Here is a 19,068-nt window from a genome sequence, read left to right as displayed (position 1 = left end):
ACCCATGTTTTAATATCTATTCTGACAGTTTGACACAAATATATGTCCTCAAATTTAAACATAATTTTGATAAGTTCTTCAAAACTTTTTTGTAAGTTTTTTTTGGCTGAATGAAAAAAGAGGTGTTAGGTGTTGAATCATCAACCTCATGTCACATGACGATAATTGGTAATATTACATGTTACATGTACCACTGGTATTTTGATGAGACTATCACTCAAACTGTTCACCTATAATAAAGTGATACGAAAACTTCGGGTATTTTGATGAGACTATCACTTAAACTATTCACCTATAATAAAAGTGATACGAAAACTTCTATTATCAAGTCGCACCTTAATAAAGAGGGGGGGTATATTTCAAGATATGTAACCAATTGAATCCTAAACAACGGATAATATTAGGAACTAAACAAGATCAACAGAGGTTTGAGGGAAAAGCCTTTCATAGTACACTCCGAAAATATCATAGTAATACAAACTTTATAAATTGGCTTTGATAATTTCATTGCACAAACGTAACCAATTGAATCCTAAAGTTTCAAAGGTGACCGATTGAATCTTGAAATTTCATAAAACTAACAACTTAAATCATGAGTCTAACAGACACATACAACGTAAAAAATTTCAAGTTATTTTGTGTAATGTCAGAGGTTTAGGGGTGTTCACCAAACTGCATAAACTACACCAAAACCACCCACAAAATGGCATAACCGCACTGCACCGCAAGTAATAATGCACCACACTGCACTGCATGATGCAATGCGGTTTGTGGTTTTACAATAAGAAAACTGCACAAATCGCACCGCACCACACCCTCTCTATATATTAATATATTTAATTATTTTTAATATTAAATATATTATTAATAGTTTAATAACCCTAGTTTTCAAAATATATATATATATATAGTTTGATAGTCCTAGCAAGTGTTGATTAGGAAAGCCAGCCCAAAATAAAGAAAAACTAGCTCAATAGTTAAAAACTTGGTCCAAAACAAATGGAAAAATTAGTTTTGAGCTAAGTAGAAAAAGCTCAAAATTTGAAAAATATACCAACTTCAAATCATTCAAACTACATCTTCTACACCACACCGCATATGTGACCACAAAAATGAGGTGTGGTGCGGTTATAGTTTTAGCTAAACTTTAAATTGCATTGCATCACACCGCACCACACATGTGACTGCAAAAATAAAGTGCGGTGCAGTTATGGTTTTAGCTAAACCGCATCACAAAGTGCAGTGCTAAAAATGGTCCAAAACCGCATCACACCGCATTGCGAACACCCCTAGTCAGAGCTAATGCCTAATGGTGTGATTGTGAGGGTCTATGGGACTTGAGGTTTAATTTGTTGTATCTTTTAAATTTGAAGGATTAGTTTATTATTTTCAAAATTTTAAGGTTTTATTTGTAGAACCCTCTAAATTATAGGTTCTAAAATATAATTTTGTAAAAAAAAAAAAAAAAAAAACGTCACTTGCAAAAAGAATAGAAAGGAAAGGAATTTTATTTATTTATTTATTTATTTTTGGAGAAAAAGGACTCTGCTTTTAGATTAAATTACANATCTCAGAGAATGCAAAAAACTTCAAATTCTTCCGAGCAGCTTTAGGTTGAAATCTCTTGAAGAAATTGATCTACATGGCTGCGTAAGTCTTGAAAAATTACCTGACTTGGGTGCTCCAAACTTAGAATATTTGAACATGGGTAATTGTCAAAATTTAATTGAGGTTCATGAGGCAATTGGATCTCTTGATAAGCTCAAAAGTTGGTATCTCAGAGAATGCAAAAAACTTCAAATTCTTCCGAGCAGCTTTAGGTTGAAATCTCTTGAAGCAATTGATCTACATGGCTGCGTAAGTCTTGAAAAATTACCTGACTTGGGTGCTCCAAACTTAGAGGAGTTGTACATGGATAAATGTGAAAATTTAATTGAGGTTCATGAGGCTATTGGATCTCTAGATAAGCTTAAGCAGTGGATGCTCTCGGATTGCAAAAAACTTCAAATTCTTCCTAGCACCCTTAGGTTGAAATCTTTAGAACTTATTAGTCTATGCAGCTGCGTAAGCCTTGAAAAGTTTCCCAATATTCACCCAGAAATGAAATGTGGCAGATTGTATTTTGGTGATGATAATATTAGAGAATGGCCTTTGTCACTAAAGTATCTAATTAGTGGGCTTACTCAATTAGGCCTACAAGATAATTGTCAAAACTTTTGGGATTCTCTTGTTAGCATTTCGGGATATAAGTTTACGAACTTGGGAGAACTGGAAGTCTATAATTGTGACAGACATATAATTGAATCACATATTTTGATGAAGCCCGATTCCTTCCCCTCATTAGAAGAACTAAGAATAGATGGCTCTAATATTGTTACAATCCCGGAAAGCATTATTAGATTTACTACATTACGGTGCCTTTTCATGCGTGATTGTGAGAACCTACGAGAAATTCCAAGGCTTCCACAGTCTATAAGAAGAGTGGTCGCATCAGACTGCATGTCGTTGGATCTACCATCATCATGCAGACTATTTAATCAGGTGCGCTCTCTCCCCTTCACTCTATATATTTAAGTTTAAGTGATATGTATATATATATATATATATATATATTACAAGAATCTCTAAATTTCAATTTCTTGTTTTTGTTAAATGCAAGCAGCTTCTAGAAATATTCATGGATCTCTCGGTTTTTGATTACTATTGTGATTATGATCTTGTACTACCAAGAATTGAGATTCCGAAGTGGTTCAAATTGAACCATCAGGGTGTTGGAAATTCTGTATCATTCGTGGTTGGCCGTGAATTTAAAAAATTAATTGTTCGAAATTCTGTATCATTCGTGGTTGGCCGTGAATTTAAAAAATTAATTGTCTGTTTTGCTTTTCGATCGGCGGAGGTCAAAGCTGAAGGAGCAACTTGGTCCGTTGATTCCACCAATGGTTTTTCAGAAAAATATTTTGCATCGCTAGACTCTATATCAGGAGTTTCTGAGCATCTCTATTTACGTCCTGTATATATTGGGAGATGGAATGAATCAAATCCATCTGAACAGAATCACGTTACGATTACAGTTGAACTCGAGTGTTGGGACGTGTCCTCTTCTTCTGATGACCCCAAAATTACATGGTTGGGAGTCCATGTAGACTGCATCTGTTGTGGGTCTTCATCGGTTCCTGATGACATTGATCACCCTTCTTTTCCATCTGATGTGGGGCTTCAAATGGACACCACAAATGGGCTCGACTTACCCATGGGTCACCCAGGTTTGGGATTTACTTATGGGATGGATGATCTGGATTCATCTTCAATTGCCAGGATTTGTGATAACGCTGAGCTACCGCCTTTACCAGCTATTTTCTCCACTCCTTTTGGTTCAGATTTACATCATGGGGTTTTCAACACTGGAGGGGTTTCGGGGCTTTTGATGGAGCCAAACTTTGAATCAACATTTCATGGTGATGTGCACGATTTGGATTCATCATCAATTGCCTATCCGTTTGCAAGAATTGGATATCTGGACTCAAATGCTAGTATAGATGGTTGCTCTCCCCTAGTCCTTGATGACATTGAGCACCATTCTTTGCCATCTGATGTGCTTCCAGTGGATACCACAAATGGGTTCGAATTAAGCTTGGGTCGGCAAGATTGGGGATTTAGTGATGGGTTTGATCAGGGTTCCTCTTCAGTGGCCCATGCCTTTGACAACAATAATTCTGACTTCAATCTGTTTCCACCATCAAAGAAGGCAAGAACATCTTGATCAAACTTCCAAGAATTATGCTTCCACCTGAAAGCAACCTCGATGCCAAGGTATGCCTGCTTTAATTGCAATATCGGATTCACATTGTTGGATTTCTGCTCAAGTATTTATAGGAAATCAAGCTGCTAGGCTTTGTATTTATTAGTTATAAAATAAGTATTTATTTTATTTTATTTTAATGCTGTTGCTGTTGAAGTAATTGGTAGGTCCAAGATCCATTTCCACCTTGCAATTTGATTTTCATTTATTGTAATATTTGTATTTTATTCATTTGATTTGTCTGCTTCTAGTGCATAATTTCCTCTTACAAGATTTTCTAAACTTCAATTTTATTAAATAAGTAGTTTGCTTGTTGTTTGTTTGAAATTGAAATTTAAGTCAAGCACACAAACTTCTAGGGCATAATTTACTTAAATTTTTCATCATTTTATTTAGAGGTAAGTGACAACTGAACAAGAATGCATCAAACGTATTACCAAGAGAAATAAAAATCGACTTTGCACTAAACTATGGACTCAGAATCCTTGAGTATCCTTCATTTCTCAAAGAGGCTATGGTAGCAAGTTAAGTCATAGTGTCTAATATAATCCTAGGCATATAGTTGGTACCAAGTAGTCCTTTGGGGGTAAAAATAAGTTGAAGGACAAAAGTTTGAAAAGCACCATAAGAAATATGGCTAGGTTTGCGGTGGTTTATTATGTTTGGCTTGAAAGAAATGCTTATGTATTCTGCAGCAATGTCAGGTATGAGGAAGCAATAATCTATTAAGGACCCGGTTGAGTTTGCCATAATTGAGGGTTTTAGTTTGATTCTTTGTAAGTTTAGTTGCACCTTTTATTTAGTTTCTTGCTTGCTCTATTTTTGTTGTTAGGTGTTACAGCTTTTAGATACTGATGTTTGCTGTTTTTATAGTTTGTTTCATGAATAAATTCATTTTCTCATCAAGAAAATAAATAAAATAATCTATGATTTTACTTGAGGACGTTGACCATTTTCACATACTTATTTTCTACATTGCCAAAAAAAGAATAAACTACAAGGAAAGTATGAATTCAAAATGGAATTCCATTGCAGCCAAACGTTAATGTTCTAACTAAAGTAACTTTTTTTTTTTTTTTTTATTGATTGCATTGCTCATATGGTTACTGTGTTTTTCCATTTACTGCTTTTTTTTTTTTTTTTTCTTTCTTTAATGTGGTTTAACTATTGAGAACTTCTTGATTTGGATGGAAAACATAAGAATATACAACTTTGAGAAGTCTCTATGCACTATGCAATCCTATCATCTCTTTTTTCCCCTAATTGGGGATCAATTTGTATATTTTCTTTCTACTTATTGTTAAGATATTAAATTTACTGTAAAGCAGATTTAGGTGTCTGAAGTTTAACTCTCAGAGCTGAAAATGCTTTAAATCTATCCAGCCAAGCTGAATCATGTAATGGTTAGTGTGCTAAAATGTTGAAAGGTCCTATTAGTCTAAATGTTTATCTTTGTTGTTTCTTTCTACTTTTTAGGTTTGAAGTGTCTGCAGGAATTCAAAACGTCCGAGGTATGACCATGGAAATGTTATTTTGTGGATCCTCTACTTTAGTGATCAATGTTTTGGTGAATATTTTTGGATGGGAGGATGGTACCAGGTCGATGAGTTAAATTTCAACCTTTTCATAATAGTTCAGTGGTATTGAACTCTCTTGTTTTCTTTGAAAATATCTTAAACCAATTTCCTCGTTCATTAAATGCTTAAAAAATATATAATCATTTTTTTTTTTTGGTTGCCTAGATTCAAGTTCGAGAGCTAAGATGAGAGGTAAAGAGTAGACTCCTCTACTGTGGCATGTACTAATTTTTTTTTATTTGCTATCACTTGTGATTTAGAGATTTAAATAGTTTTATAAAAATTTATTGTTTCAAATCTTTTTGGGTCTTTTTGTCTAGGAATGTGGAGCACTCATTAAAGGACTAGATCCTATGTCAAGGTCATAAAGAGGTACTCTCTACAGTTAAAAAGTTAGGTAATTTATTTAAATACTTTTGGAAAGGCATCTTTGAAAGTGCACCTTGTTCTTAATGTTCTAAAAATTAAATAAAATTTTTGGATCACATATTAAGATAATGAGTTGATTGTTAATCAATATGATGATCTTTGGTTAGTTTTATTGACAAAATACAAACAGGTGTTTGTTGAAATTTTTGTTTTGTTTAATTCTAAGTCATTTGCACTTGAAAAGAGTTTGGCATAATGTTATCAGAAGACTATTCAAACAGCTAAACAATAATTTTAGAGGTTCTAAAAGCTGCAATTTTGGAATTGACTGCCAAAGGAAGGTATTTGCAATTGAGAAGAATTGGGATTACGGAGTCTATCATAAGACTATTGATGTAGCAAATCGAATAAGGAGTGTTTAATTAGGATAAGGACTCAAAGATTGGCTTATTTATTTATTTAGTTTATTTGATTTGATTTAATATGTATTAGAATGTGTTTCCTGATCATAATATTTAAGGTTTTTTTCCTAGGTAAATTGGGGAAGGGGTGGAGCCCCAATACTAGAGATCATAAGAGGTGCTTGACCCACTATAGTATCCCTTAAGCCCCTCATATTTGTGACTGATCATTTAATATATTTGGTTGGGATTTGTGGAAGAATATTATTTATATATGATTGGTTGAGGAATTATTTTTAGAAACAAAATATAAAATCGCTTGTTTTTTTATTTACTGGTTAATCTTTTGATAATTAGAAATATTTGAATTAATGAGGATTAACAGGGCCACAACTTCATCATTGTTGGGATCGCAATTCGCAACTGTACTTGCAGATAAAAAATTTTCATCCTTTAAGTTCATTTACATGCTTAAAAATGATATTTTCATTTGCATGCTTAAAGATCTTTCTATCTATTAGGTTACTTTGTTCACATCTGATAGACCATTCTCTAAAGCTCAAACTAAATTCTCAAAGTAGTTTCGAGTCATGTTGCCATTGCCCATTGGAATACAATATTAAAAACTAATTCGGAAGTAAGGGAAAACTGATTTGGCTCCATGATCAGTCAAGTCTCTTTATGATCAAGATAGCCTACTGGCTTATCCATAATGAATACTTAGATGGAAGGAGCATAATTCAGAGATATAGTTCTCAGATGTGGGGCTGCCTTGTGGAGAATGATATAGTACTCAGATGTGTGGGCCTCCCTGTGAAAGATTTAACTCCCTTTCAAAGCCATCATTTTTCCTATGGGAACTATTATATGATGGTTTTCTAGTGAGAAGGGAGTTAGCAATTATGAATCTCGTCATTGATGTTTCTTACCCTTTATGTGCTGCAAAAGAGGAATGCCTAGACCACCTATTTATTGCCTATGACTTAGCTAGTGCAATGTGGTTCACATCATCGCTTGCCATTTGAACTTAGGTCCTAGAGCCAAAGTCAAGTCAAGATTAGGTTTCTTCTTGGCTGGAAAGAGTGTTTCAGTCACAAGACTAGTGCAATCACTTCACTGTCATCTTTGCCAACACTCTTTGAGCTATTTTAATACATAGAAACAAAGTAATGCACGAAGGAATAACTGTTAATGCTAGCTTCTAAAGTCTTAAGTCATAGTGCTTACCTTTCTTCTATTTGTAGGGATGCGGCAAACACATGCGAAGTAAACACTGCATTTAAACCACTTGATGAACTTTTCAGTAGTTTTCTAGAAAGTATAGCACATGACATGATCATATATTAGAGGTATGGATCTCTCTCTTTTCATGATATGTCTATATGATAGTGTAAAACCTATAAAGAATTCAGTAAGTAAAATTATTGTTGTATGCTTCATACGGTTCTATGTATTATATGTGGCGCGTATGAAGATTATAAAATTTAAAAAAAAAAAAATGCGCTGTTTAGCTCCATTAGATATTTCATAATTGGAAACTCATATGATGGGGGCAATTTCTTGAGTCAGTATTTTGGGGAAAAGAGGGCAGTTTCTTGAGATTATCTAAGTGCATTGGTTGAATGAGTTTATATTTGCACCCATATTTCAATGTGATGTCATGATCCATGTAGTTGTTTATATATTATTTTTTATTTTAAAGTTTATATCATGTCAAAGTAATTTTCGAATGTTTGGAACTTGATGCCAGCATGCGTGATGTGGTTAGTGTGGATAGAGCGTAATAACGGTATTTTTGTGAAGGGTGTGAGATCTATTGAGAAAGGTACATGCCATAGCAGAGGAGTCTACTCTTTACCTGGTCTTCTATAGAGTTTTATGTAATAAAATATATCCGAAGTCTTTCATCTATTGAGTGATATTATTGGATGAGTGAGACATCTATTACATATCTTGCTTAATTGATCCTTAAGTATCTTCTTTAAAAATTATTTTAATAAGTATGCTTCTAAACCATTCATTTGAAGATATGTTAATATGTTTAAAACTATTGTTCTGGTTTAAAAAAATAAAAGATTTTCTTGAATAATCCAGTTCTAATTACTGTTTTGGGGAGATTGGGGGGTGGGGCTGAAGTTAAAAGCTGTGTACACTCTAGTATTCTTTCAGTTGTATAGAATGCTCAATGAATCCCTAGATGAGGGGTTGCTAGGTAAATTCCTAGGCATTGTTTAAATCAATATAGCTCTTATAAAAAAAAAAAAAAAAAAAATCAATATAGCCAGCTCAAATGTTCTTACGGTTGAGATATGGTGCTTAATGCTACCTAGTACATATGCATTTGTGATCGCTTTAAAAGCAAACCAAAAGTACATCGTAGGATTTGCATTTGATTGTGCAATGGAAGTTGTAAGCAACACATGCTTTATAATTGGGATTTGAGGTTATTGTGTTATACATTGCATCTAGATAGCTCTCAAATATATTGTAACGTTTCTTTAGATGATGTGGACAGTGTAGTTGAACCTTATAAATTACCAATTTTTTCATCATCTTTCATATGATCTTTACTAGCTTGTCTTTTCAAATGCTATTAACATGCATCATTTATCTTTCGTTGATCCTTTGCACATAAATTTCTGTATAACCCAATTAACTACCAGGAGTTCCGGAAATATTATGTGGAGTTAATGCAGAAAGTCTTTAATTTGGAGCTGCACTATGGGGAATTTATCTTGTAGCAACTAAAGTGATAATTGGTGGTACCTAGTGATTTAAAGGGTATTTGGATCAAAGATGTTTGGATCCCTTGTAGAATGAGGTCAGTCAGTTTGGGATTTTCATGTACTTGTCACTAGAGAATATGGATCAATTGATTGATTTTTCAAATATATGGAAACTGAAGTGTGGGTTGATATAGTTTTCAAAAATCTCCAAACTGGAATTTCAATGCACTTTGAATTTCAATAATACTATGTATGTTTCTAATTGATGATCTTTTTCTCTTTTCATTCATAAGTGATTTGGTTCTCGCTTTTGGAGTTATGTGTGCATTTGTAAAAGACTATATAGTGATTATGAATCCATGTGACATTCAATCGCTTCCATAATCAATCATCAATCAATATATATATATATATATATATAAGTAAAGATCTCATGTGGGAGAGTATGAGGTTCTACCATGTGGCTCTCTATTGGAGTAACTTTTGCATTTGACTTTCCATCTCACCTTTTCTTAAAAAATGGAATTTTAATGTCCTTTTAGAATTTGAAAGGATGTGGATTATTTAATTGCTTCAACAAAAACCATCGAACTAGTACACCTCTCTTTCTCTCTTAACTGTTCAGCTCCCCTTTAAATTAATGCACACAATATTGTTTCTTTAGAAATCAATATCATTTCACCAGGTTCCTCTGTCTCTCCTTTTCTAAAATTTCAAATGTTATGCTCTTCTCTTTCTCATTCAATTTTGAAACAAAAAAAAAAAAAATCAGATTATGAACTTCTTTGAGAATCTTAGGGATTCTGTAGGGGTAGGCTTTGCTGGCCAGCCCTTGAAACTCTGTCTCCAACTGAGCGCATCTTGGCGTTTTTGTTTTATCCATATGTACTCCTACCTGTATTCTCTGTTTGTCAGCAATTCAGAAATTTGTATTGAAAGTTTTCCTACCAAAACTAAATGGAATATGAATAAGTAGCACCTCAGAAAGATATCACTTTATTCTCTGTTTGTCTTTTAACATTTTGAATGATTCCAGGAATATAGGACTAACGCAGAAGATTAACGATTGACCTGTCAAGGTAAAAAGAAAAAAAAAAAAAAAAGAAGAAGAAAAAAACTTTGTTTGGGTTTTTTAATGCTATAGTTAAATTCCTCCTTGGCAGCTTTGATGTGTCAATGGCTATATTGGACAAATCTTTTTCAATAGCTCTATTTTGGCCCTCTTTTTTTATATGCCATACCAATTAACAAAAGACAAATGACCAAGAGCAATCTTTGAAATTCCTAGAGCCAAAGATGTTTGTCACTTGCATGAGTTATCTTATGGTTAATGAAATTGCTATATTTGACATGAACCTAATCATATTATGATAAATATTTGGGTCATTCATAATTATGAGTTGCTATTGAAATTTTGTCCTTCTCAAACTTTTTTGGCTTCATAGGTTTCACCTTGGTTTGATTGTGGTTTTCAAAGAACTTTTCTACTCATAACAGATTTCCAGTAATTGCATTTTTTGCACCTATCTCAGTGGTGCATAAAGTGTTGCTCAAGATGGAGGATTGGCATGCCTTTCCGTTGAAGGTAAGCAGCCCAAACAATAATTGCAACTAATGATTCTTAATTTAATTTATATAGTTCCAGATGATGAATCAGCTCCAATTGGAACTACAACTTAGCGTGCGACATTCTTCGAATATTTTTGAAAACAATTACTACCAAATCTGGTCACTAATGCTGCTTCTCTTCACTTAATGAAATTCTTTAGGAATTTAATAGATATCCTACTTTGAACATGATTGCATTAAAGTTCATCTATGAATGAATATTTACACAGTTTCTTTTTGAAATTTTCTTTCAGGTTTTAACTACTGTTTTTGATTACCACAAGGGCAATCCTTAAATAATTGATGACATATTTGCATCACTTGGATTGAAGATTCATGATGGTGAAAATGGCCATTATGTGTGGGATGTTTTTTCAGTATTAGTTATTGGTATGTAAGACTTGGTATTAGTAGCAAATGATATATTTCTTACTATATTTGGCCATAAATAATGTATATTGGAAGCTTCAAGGAGGCTGAAAATTCATTATAGATTAATCATTACAATTTTGTTAATAAGTTGAACAAAATGGTCAAACTTCACCCTTTCGTTTTTCTTTATAAAGATGGTTGTGGTTAAACAAAAATATCTTCCCGCTGGACTCTATTGCATATCTTCCTGTTGGACTATGAGTTGAACAAAATGGACAAACTTCACCCTTTCATTTCCACCTTGCAATTTGATTATCATTTCTTATAATATTTGTCTCTTATTCGTTTGAGAATTTTTCTGCTTCTAGTGCATAATTTCTTCTTATGACATTTTCAATTTTACCAAATAACAAGTATGCTTGCTAATTGTTTGAAATTGAAATTTAAGTCAAGCACACAAGTTGTTCAATGAAATGCTTTGTCAAGATATTGAACCTGTTTGCTTAGATGTTTCTGACCTATGCAATTCATTAAGCCAATTGTTTATGTTTTATTGTTAATTTCTTAAAAAAAAATTGTTTTCAGTTTTTTTTTTTACAACAGAACAAGAATGCATCAAACATATTACCGAGAGAAATAAAAGTCAACTTTGCACTAAACTATAAACTTAGAATCCTTGAGTATCCTTCCTTTCTCAAAGAGGCTATGGCAGCAAGTTAAGTCATAGTGGCTAATATAATCCTAGGCATATAGTTGGCACCAAGTAGTCCTTTGGGGGTAAAAATAAGTTGAAGGCCAATAGTTTGAAAAGCACCATAAGAAAAATTGCTAGGTCTGCAGTGGTTTATTATGTTTGTATACTTATTTTCTACATTGTCAAAATAAGAACAAACTTCAAAGAAAGTGTGAATTCAAAACTGAATTCCATTGCAGAATGTTCTAACCAAAGTTACTCTTTTTTTATTGATTGCATTGCTCATATGGTTACTACATTTTTCCATTTTTTGCCATTTTCCCCCTTAATGTGGTTTAACTATTGAGAACTTTTAGATTTGGATGGAAACGTGAGAATATGCAATGTTTGAGAGGTTTCTATGTGGTTTGAAATCCTATCCTTTTTTATTTTTCATAATTGGGATTCAATTTGTATATTTTCGTCCTACTTATTGTTAAGATATTAAATTTACTGTAAAACAGAATTGAGTGTTTAAAGTTCAACTCTCAGAGTTGAAAATGCTTTAGATCTATCCAGCCAAGCTGAATCATGTAATGGTTAGTGTGGTAAAATGTTGAAAGGTCCTACTAGTCTAAATGTTTATCTTTGTTGTTTCTTTCTACTTTTTAGGTTTGAAGTTTCTGCTGGAATTCAAAACCTTTGAGGTAAGAGCATGGAAATGTTATTTTATGGATCCCCTACTTTAGTTATAAGTGTTTTTGTGAATATTCTTGGATGGGAGGATGGTACCAGGTCAATGACTTAAATTGCAACCTTTTCAATATAGTTCAATGGTATTGAACTCTCTTGTTTTCTTTGAAAATATCTTAAACCAATTTCCTCTTTTATTCAATTGCTTAAAAAATACATAGGGTCCGTTTGGATTTAACTTATTATTGCTGAAACTGAAAACTGAAAATACTGTAGCAAAATAATTTTAAAATGTGTGAATAATACTGTGAAACCCATTTTTAATATTTTAAATGCATGAACAGTGATGCTACAGTATATGAACAGTACTGCTACAGTATATGAACAGTACTGCTACAGTAAAAACTGTCCCCTGCACAGTACATCCATGTGATTGTACTGTTCATGTGCAGGAAAAAAAAAATCTGAAAACGCAGACTGAAAGACACGGACGCCCAATCCAAACGCTCACATAATCTTTTTTTTTATATTTTTTTTTATGCCTAGATTTAGATTCTAGAGCTAAGATGGGAGGTAAAGAGTAGACTCCTCTACTATGGCATGTACTCTTTTTTATTTTTTATTTGCTATCACTTATGATTTAGAGATTTAAATAGTTTTTATACAAATTAATTGTTTCAAATCTTTATTTGGGTCTTTTTGTCAAGGGATGTGGAGCAGTCATTAAAGGAATAGATCCTATGTCAAGGTCATCAAGAGGTACTCTCTACAGATAAAGAGCTAGGTAATTCATTTAAATACTTTTGGGAAAGCATCTTTGAAAGTGCACCTTGCTCATAATGTTCTTAAAATAAAATAAAATTTTTGGATCATGTATTAAGATAATGAGTTGATTGTTAGTCAAAATGATGATCTTTGATTAGTATTGTGACAAAAAACAAGAAGGTGTTTTGTTGAAATTTGGTTTTGTTTAATACTAAATGATTTGCACTTGAAAAGAGTTTGGCATAAAGTTGTCATAAGAATATTCAAACAGTTAAAAAAATATTTTTACAGGTTCTGAAAGCTGAAAATTTGAAATGGGTTGCCAAAGGAAGGTATTTGAAGTTGAGAAGAATTGGGACTATGGAGTCTGTTCTTAAGACTACTCAGGTAGCAAAACAAATAATTAGTTTAATTAGGATAAGGAGTCAAAGATTGGCTTATTCATTTATTTGGTTTATTTTATTTGCTTTAATATGTATTAGAACATGTTTCCCAATCTTAATATTTAAGAGGTGTTGGAACTGCTAGAGTATCCCTTCAACCCCTCAAATTTGTGATTGATCATTTAATTAAAAAAAATAATAATAATAAAATCATGTGTTTTCATCATTGAAGGGATTGCAACTGTACTTGCTAATAAAATTTCTTCATCCCTTAAGTTCAATTTCTTTTTTAAAAATGATCTTTCTATCTTTTAGATTCCTGCGTTTGAATCTGATTTACCATTCTCTAAACTCAAACTAAATTCTCAAAGTAGTTTTGAGTCATGTTGCCATTGAAATACAAAATTATAACTAATTCGGAAGTACGGGGAAACTAATTTGACCGCATGATCAGTCATATCTCTTTACTATCAAGAGAACCTATTGGCTTCTCCATAATGAATACTTAGATGGAAGGAGCATAATTCAGAGATATAGTTCTCAGATGTGGCTACCCTGTGGAAGATGATATAGTTCTCAGATGTGGGCTTCCCTGTGAAAGATTTGTCTCCCTTTCAAAGCCATTATTTTTCCAATGGAAACTATTAAATGATGGTTTTCTAGTGAGAAGGGAGTTAGCAATTAGCAATCTCATCATTGATGTTTTTTGCCATTTATTGCCTATGACGTGGTTCACATCACCACTCACCATTAGAACTTAGGTCCTAAAGCCAAAGTCAGGTCAACCTTAAGTTTCCTCTTGGCTGGAAAGAGCGTGTCAGTCAAAAGACTAGTGCTATCACTTCACTATCAACTTTGCCAACACTCTTTGGGATATTTTAATACATAGAAACAAAGTAGTGTATTACTGTCCCAAGTCATAGTGCTTAGCTTTCTTATATTTGTAGGGATGCAGCAAACACATGGGAAGTGGACACTGAATTTAAACCACTTGATGTACTTTTCTGCTGTTTTCTTGGATGTATAGCACATGATCATATATTGGAGGTGTGGATCTCTCTCTCTTTTCATGATATGTCTATATGATGGTGTAATACCTATAGAGAATTTGGTAAACAAAATTATTGTTGCATGCTTCATACGGTTCTATGTATTAATATTTTTGGATCACATATTAAGATAATGAATTGATTGTTAATTAAAATTATGATCTTTGGTTAGTTGTGTTCACAAAAAACAAACAGGTGTTTGTTGAGTTTTTGGTTTTGTTTAATACTAAGTGATTTGCACTTGAAAAGAGTTTGGCATAAAGTTGTCATAAGACTATTCAAACAGCTAAACAATAATCTTAGAGGTTCTAAAAGCTGCAAATTTGGAATGGGCTGCCAAAGGAAAGAGTGTATCAGTCACAAGACCAGTGCAATCACATCACTATCATTTTTGCTAGCACTCTTTGGGCTATTTTAATACATAGAAACAAAGAAGTGCATGAAGGAATAACTGTTAATGCTAGCTTCTAAAGTCTTAAATCATAGTGCTTAGCTTTCTTCTATTTGTAGGGATGTAGCAAGCACATGGGAAGTGGACACTGCATTTAAACCATCTGCTGTACTTTTCAGCAGTTTTCTTGGAAGTATAGCACCTGACATGATCATATATTGGAGGTATAGATCTCTCTCTTTTCATGATATGTCTATATGATGGTGTAAAACCTATAAAGAATTTGGTAAATAAAATTATTGTTGGATGCTTCATACGGTTCTATGTATTATATGTGGCGCGTATGAAGATGAAAAGATAAAAGTCTAGCTCCATTAGATATTTCATAATTGGAAACTCATATGTTGGGGGAAATTTCTTGAGTTAGTATTTTGGCGAAAAGAGGGCAGTTTCTTGAGATTATATAAGTGAATTGGTTGAATGGATCTGTATTTGCCCAATGTGATGTCATGAACCATGTAGTTGTTTTAATTTTTTTTAATTAAAATAAGTTTATATTATGTCAAAGTAATCTTGAAATGTATGGAACTTGGTGCCGGCATGCATGATGCGGTTAGTGTGGAAAATTTTAGGAGGGTATGAGATCTATTGAGAAATTGAAGTCCTTGCTACTTCTCACTTTGTTTGAATGATCTCAAGCATTTTACTAACTGTACTTCTATTTTTATTTTCAATTTTGTCTTAGATATTCTTTTTGATTTGCCTGTACTTCTTCAAGGTGCATTGTGCTCATCATTGTGAACACACTGTAATTCCTTTCATTTTGCAATAAAATTTCAATGACTTATCAACAAAATATATATATGTATATATTTGTATATATATTTGAAAAAGTAAGGTGAAGATAGAGATAGTCGTTTCAAGACTCGCTGGATTTGGGTATAAATAAATAAATATATGTTTGACACACATTAACAGTATCTTCTTTTCATTATGAGCATCATATCAGCTCTCTACATTTCCCTATTTAATATAACTTTGGTATTTAGATTATTTATTTTGAGGCTCTGGAAAAGCTTGAACAAGTCCGGCTGCCAAGGAACAACAATAGTTTTGAGATGGATGTGAAAATTAGTCCAAAGATTAACAAAGGTATACCTCGTCTTTTGTAGAATTTTATGCGATAAAATATATCCGAAGTCTTTCATCTATTGAGTGGATATTATTGGATGAGTGAAACTGAAACATCTATTACATATCTTGCTTAATTGATCCTTAAGTATCTTATTTAAAAATTATTTTAATCAGTATGCTTATAAACCAATTCATTTGAAGATATATTTAAAACTATTTGTCTGGTTTTGAAAAAAAAAAAAAATATATATATATATATATATATATATATATTTTTCAAATAATAATAATAATAATAATAATAATAGAAAAAACTAAATATATTTGAAAAAGTAAGGTGAAGATAGAGATAGTAGTTTCAAGACTTGCTGGATTTGGGTATAAATAAATAAATATATGTTTGACACACGTTAACAGTATCTTCTTTTTATCATTAGCATCATATCAGCTCTCTACATTTCTCTATTTAATATTTGGTATTTAGATTATTTATTATGAGGCTCTGGAAAAGCTTGAACAAGTCCAGCTGCCAAGGAACAACGATAGTTTTGAGATGGATGTGAAAATTAGTCCAAATATTAACAAAGGTATACCTGGTCTTTTGTAGAATTTTATGTGATAAAATATATCCGAAGTCTTTCATCTATTGAGCGGATATTATTGGATGAGTGAAACTGAAACATCTATTACATATCTTGCTTAATTGATCCTTAAGTATCTTCTTTAAAAATTATTTTAATAAATATGCTTATAAACCAATTCATTTGAAGATATATTTAAAACTATTTGTTTGGTTTTGAAATATATATATATATATATATTTTCCTTGAATAATCCTGTTCTAATTACAATTTATGGGGGATGGGGGGTAGGCTTGCAGTTAAAAGCTTTGTACACTCTAGTACTCTTTTAGCTGTATGGAGTGCTCAATGAATTCCCAGATGAGGGGTTGCTAGGTAAATTCCTAGGCATTGTAAATCAATATGGCTAGCTTAGATGTTCATATGATTGAGATATGGTGCTTAAGGCTACCTAATACATATGCATTTGTGATTGCTTTAAAAGAAAACCAAAAGTACTCCCTAGGAATTTGCGTTTAATTGTGCAATAGAAGTTGTAAGCAACACATGCTTTATAATTAGGATTTCAAGTTCTTGTGTTGTTCATTCATCTAGCTAGCAGTCAAATTTTTTGTAATGTTTCTTTAGATTGTGGACAGTGAAGCAGAACCTTATAAATTACAGATTTTTTCATCATCTTTCATATGAACTTTACTAGCTTGTCTTTTCAAATGCTATAAATATGGATCATTATCTCTTGTTGATTCTTTGAACATAAATTTATGTACAACCCTATTAATTGCCAGGATTTCCAAAAATATTTTGTGAAGGTAATGCTGAAAGTCTTTAATTTGGAGCTGCATTATGGGGAATTTATCTTGTTGCAACAAAAGTGATGATTGGTGGTACCTGGTGATTTAATGGGTATTTGGAGCAAAAGAAGTTTGGATCACTCGTATATGAGGTCAGTCAGTTTTGGGATTTTTATGTACATGTCACTAGAGAATATGATCAATTGATTGATTTTACAAATATATGGAAACTGAAGTTTGGGTTGGTATAGTTTTCAAAAATAGCCAAACTGGAATATTGGATGGTCTTGTGTGCTTCTCTCTTCAATTTTTCTAAGACAATAATACTGATTTAGGTTTCTAATTGATGTGCTTTTTCTCCTTTCATTCATAAGTGATTTGGAGTTGTGTGAGCATTACTGCATTTTAAAACACTATCTAGTGATTATGAATTCGTATGACATTCAAACCTTTCATGAATTATATTTTATTGATGTAATTTTTTATATTAGTAAGTTATACATGCACCTAGTGGGTTCTCCACTCATCTTGTGGGGGGGAAAAAGTGTAATTTGAGTTAAAGCAGATTGGCTTTAGTATTGTGAATTTCTTAAATCTATATCTGAATTATTTTTCTTCTCCTTTCAAAATCTAGTTATAATATCAAGGCCTTTGTGAAATGACATTAATTTATATACCTTGATTCAGTTTTTGGGCAAGAAGACATGGATGGAAAATAGCCTTACAATTAAACACAAGTGGGATTGCTGGTAATGGTGAGCAAGAGAGCCTCAATGGCAATAACCTTGATTTTGGTTGCACTTGATTGGGTAGAATTGAAGCATTGTTCTGATGCAAATTGTTGTTTACAATAATATGTTCCTGAATTGATCCTACTACGACAGCTAAGGGCTCCAGATCAGAGCCACCTATAGTCTGAAGCATTAAAATGGTTCGTCTCCTTTTTGGATAAATAATAATATCAACTTCAGCTCAACATAAATCTGAATTCTCGTAGCCTTTGAAATGCAAGCAGCTCTTCAAGTATCCAAGACAGAAGAAGATGAAAAGAAAACATTCCAGATTATGAATCATAATTGTATTCCTCAGCACCCTCTTCAGCAATAGGCTCAAGCCTTGGTGAATTGGAAGGCTTCTTCAGAGGGTAAATAATGGGAGCAGGGGCTACCTCAACCCAATAATTCAAGTTTATGATCTCCTTAGCCATTGAAGGTTGATATAAAGAGAAACAAATTCTGTAAATAATTCCTGTCGATGATTTTTTTTTCTCTCTCTCTTTTCCTTGTATTTAAAGAAAAATGGGAGAAATGGGATTTCCTTAGAATTGTTCTAGGAGTTTTCGAGTAATGCAGAGCACAAGAAATTGACTGTGATGAATATAAAGTTGGGGCTCTTATTAATATAGAAAGAGGAAGTGCAAAACAAATAGGAAAAATATATCTAAAAGGAAGAAACAATCAAAGTTCTGAGTGATGGTTAATTGATGGTAGTACTCGGTCCCTTGTGGACAATGTTGAAAAAAATGAAAATGGCTTGGAACAGAGGAAAGTTCGTATCATAATAATTTAAGCCACTGAACATTCACCACAGAAAAGACAACGTTAAACGCGTGATAAATTTGTTGGGCCTTCAGATGGGAGCCCGCAAATAATACACCCACACCAAAGGAATATCTTTAAGTACTTTCAAAATATAATGAAATGGTACTCATTTTTTTCATATTTACAGTGCGCTTACCATGAATTTAATGAGT

The 19,068-nt window shown here is 32.6% G+C and overlaps 1 protein-coding gene across 50 annotated transcripts; it reads left to right on the top strand.

Annotated features, from left to right (window-relative positions):
• The first annotated feature begins 1,573 nt into the window (after nt 1-1,573).
• LOC111992719 (uncharacterized) lies at nt 1,574-18,723 on the top strand. Of its 50 annotated transcripts, none has more exons than XM_065763305.1 (19): nt 1,574-2,541; nt 2,663-3,813; nt 5,279-5,442; nt 5,545-5,571; nt 5,700-5,776; nt 7,394-7,498; nt 7,900-7,974; nt 8,813-8,970; nt 10,321-10,460; nt 10,738-10,873; nt 12,201-12,235; nt 12,929-13,005; nt 13,278-13,373; nt 14,317-14,416; nt 14,929-15,033; nt 15,859-15,961; nt 17,310-17,467; nt 18,003-18,246; nt 18,331-18,723. In XM_065763305.1, exons 1-2 carry the CDS (start codon nt 1,705-1,707, stop codon nt 3,761-3,763), a joined length of 1,938 nt encoding a protein of 645 aa, XP_065619377.1. In that variant the 5' UTR covers nt 1,574-1,704; the 3' UTR covers nt 3,764-3,813; nt 5,279-5,442; nt 5,545-5,571; nt 5,700-5,776; nt 7,394-7,498; nt 7,900-7,974; nt 8,813-8,970; nt 10,321-10,460; nt 10,738-10,873; nt 12,201-12,235; nt 12,929-13,005; nt 13,278-13,373; nt 14,317-14,416; nt 14,929-15,033; nt 15,859-15,961; nt 17,310-17,467; nt 18,003-18,246; nt 18,331-18,723. The 50 variants fall into 50 exon arrangements, with proteins under 50 accessions (XP_065619377.1, XP_065619398.1, XP_065619382.1 ...); XM_065763326.1 differs by adding an exon at nt 12,768-12,794 and having other exon boundaries at nt 12,929-12,980; nt 18,003-18,723; XM_065763310.1 differs by adding an exon at nt 12,768-12,794 and having other exon boundaries at nt 18,003-18,723.
• The last annotated feature ends 345 nt before the right edge of the window (nt 18,724-19,068 follow it).

This window comes from Quercus suber, unplaced genomic scaffold (assembly GCF_002906115.3).
Source record: "Quercus suber isolate HL8 unplaced genomic scaffold, Cork oak 2.0 scaffold_502, whole genome shotgun sequence".
Lineage (NCBI taxonomy): Eukaryota > Viridiplantae > Streptophyta > Magnoliopsida > Fagales > Fagaceae > Quercus > Quercus suber.
The sequence above is the reverse complement of the archived record's forward strand: the minus strand, read 5'-3'. Positions and strand labels throughout refer to the sequence as shown.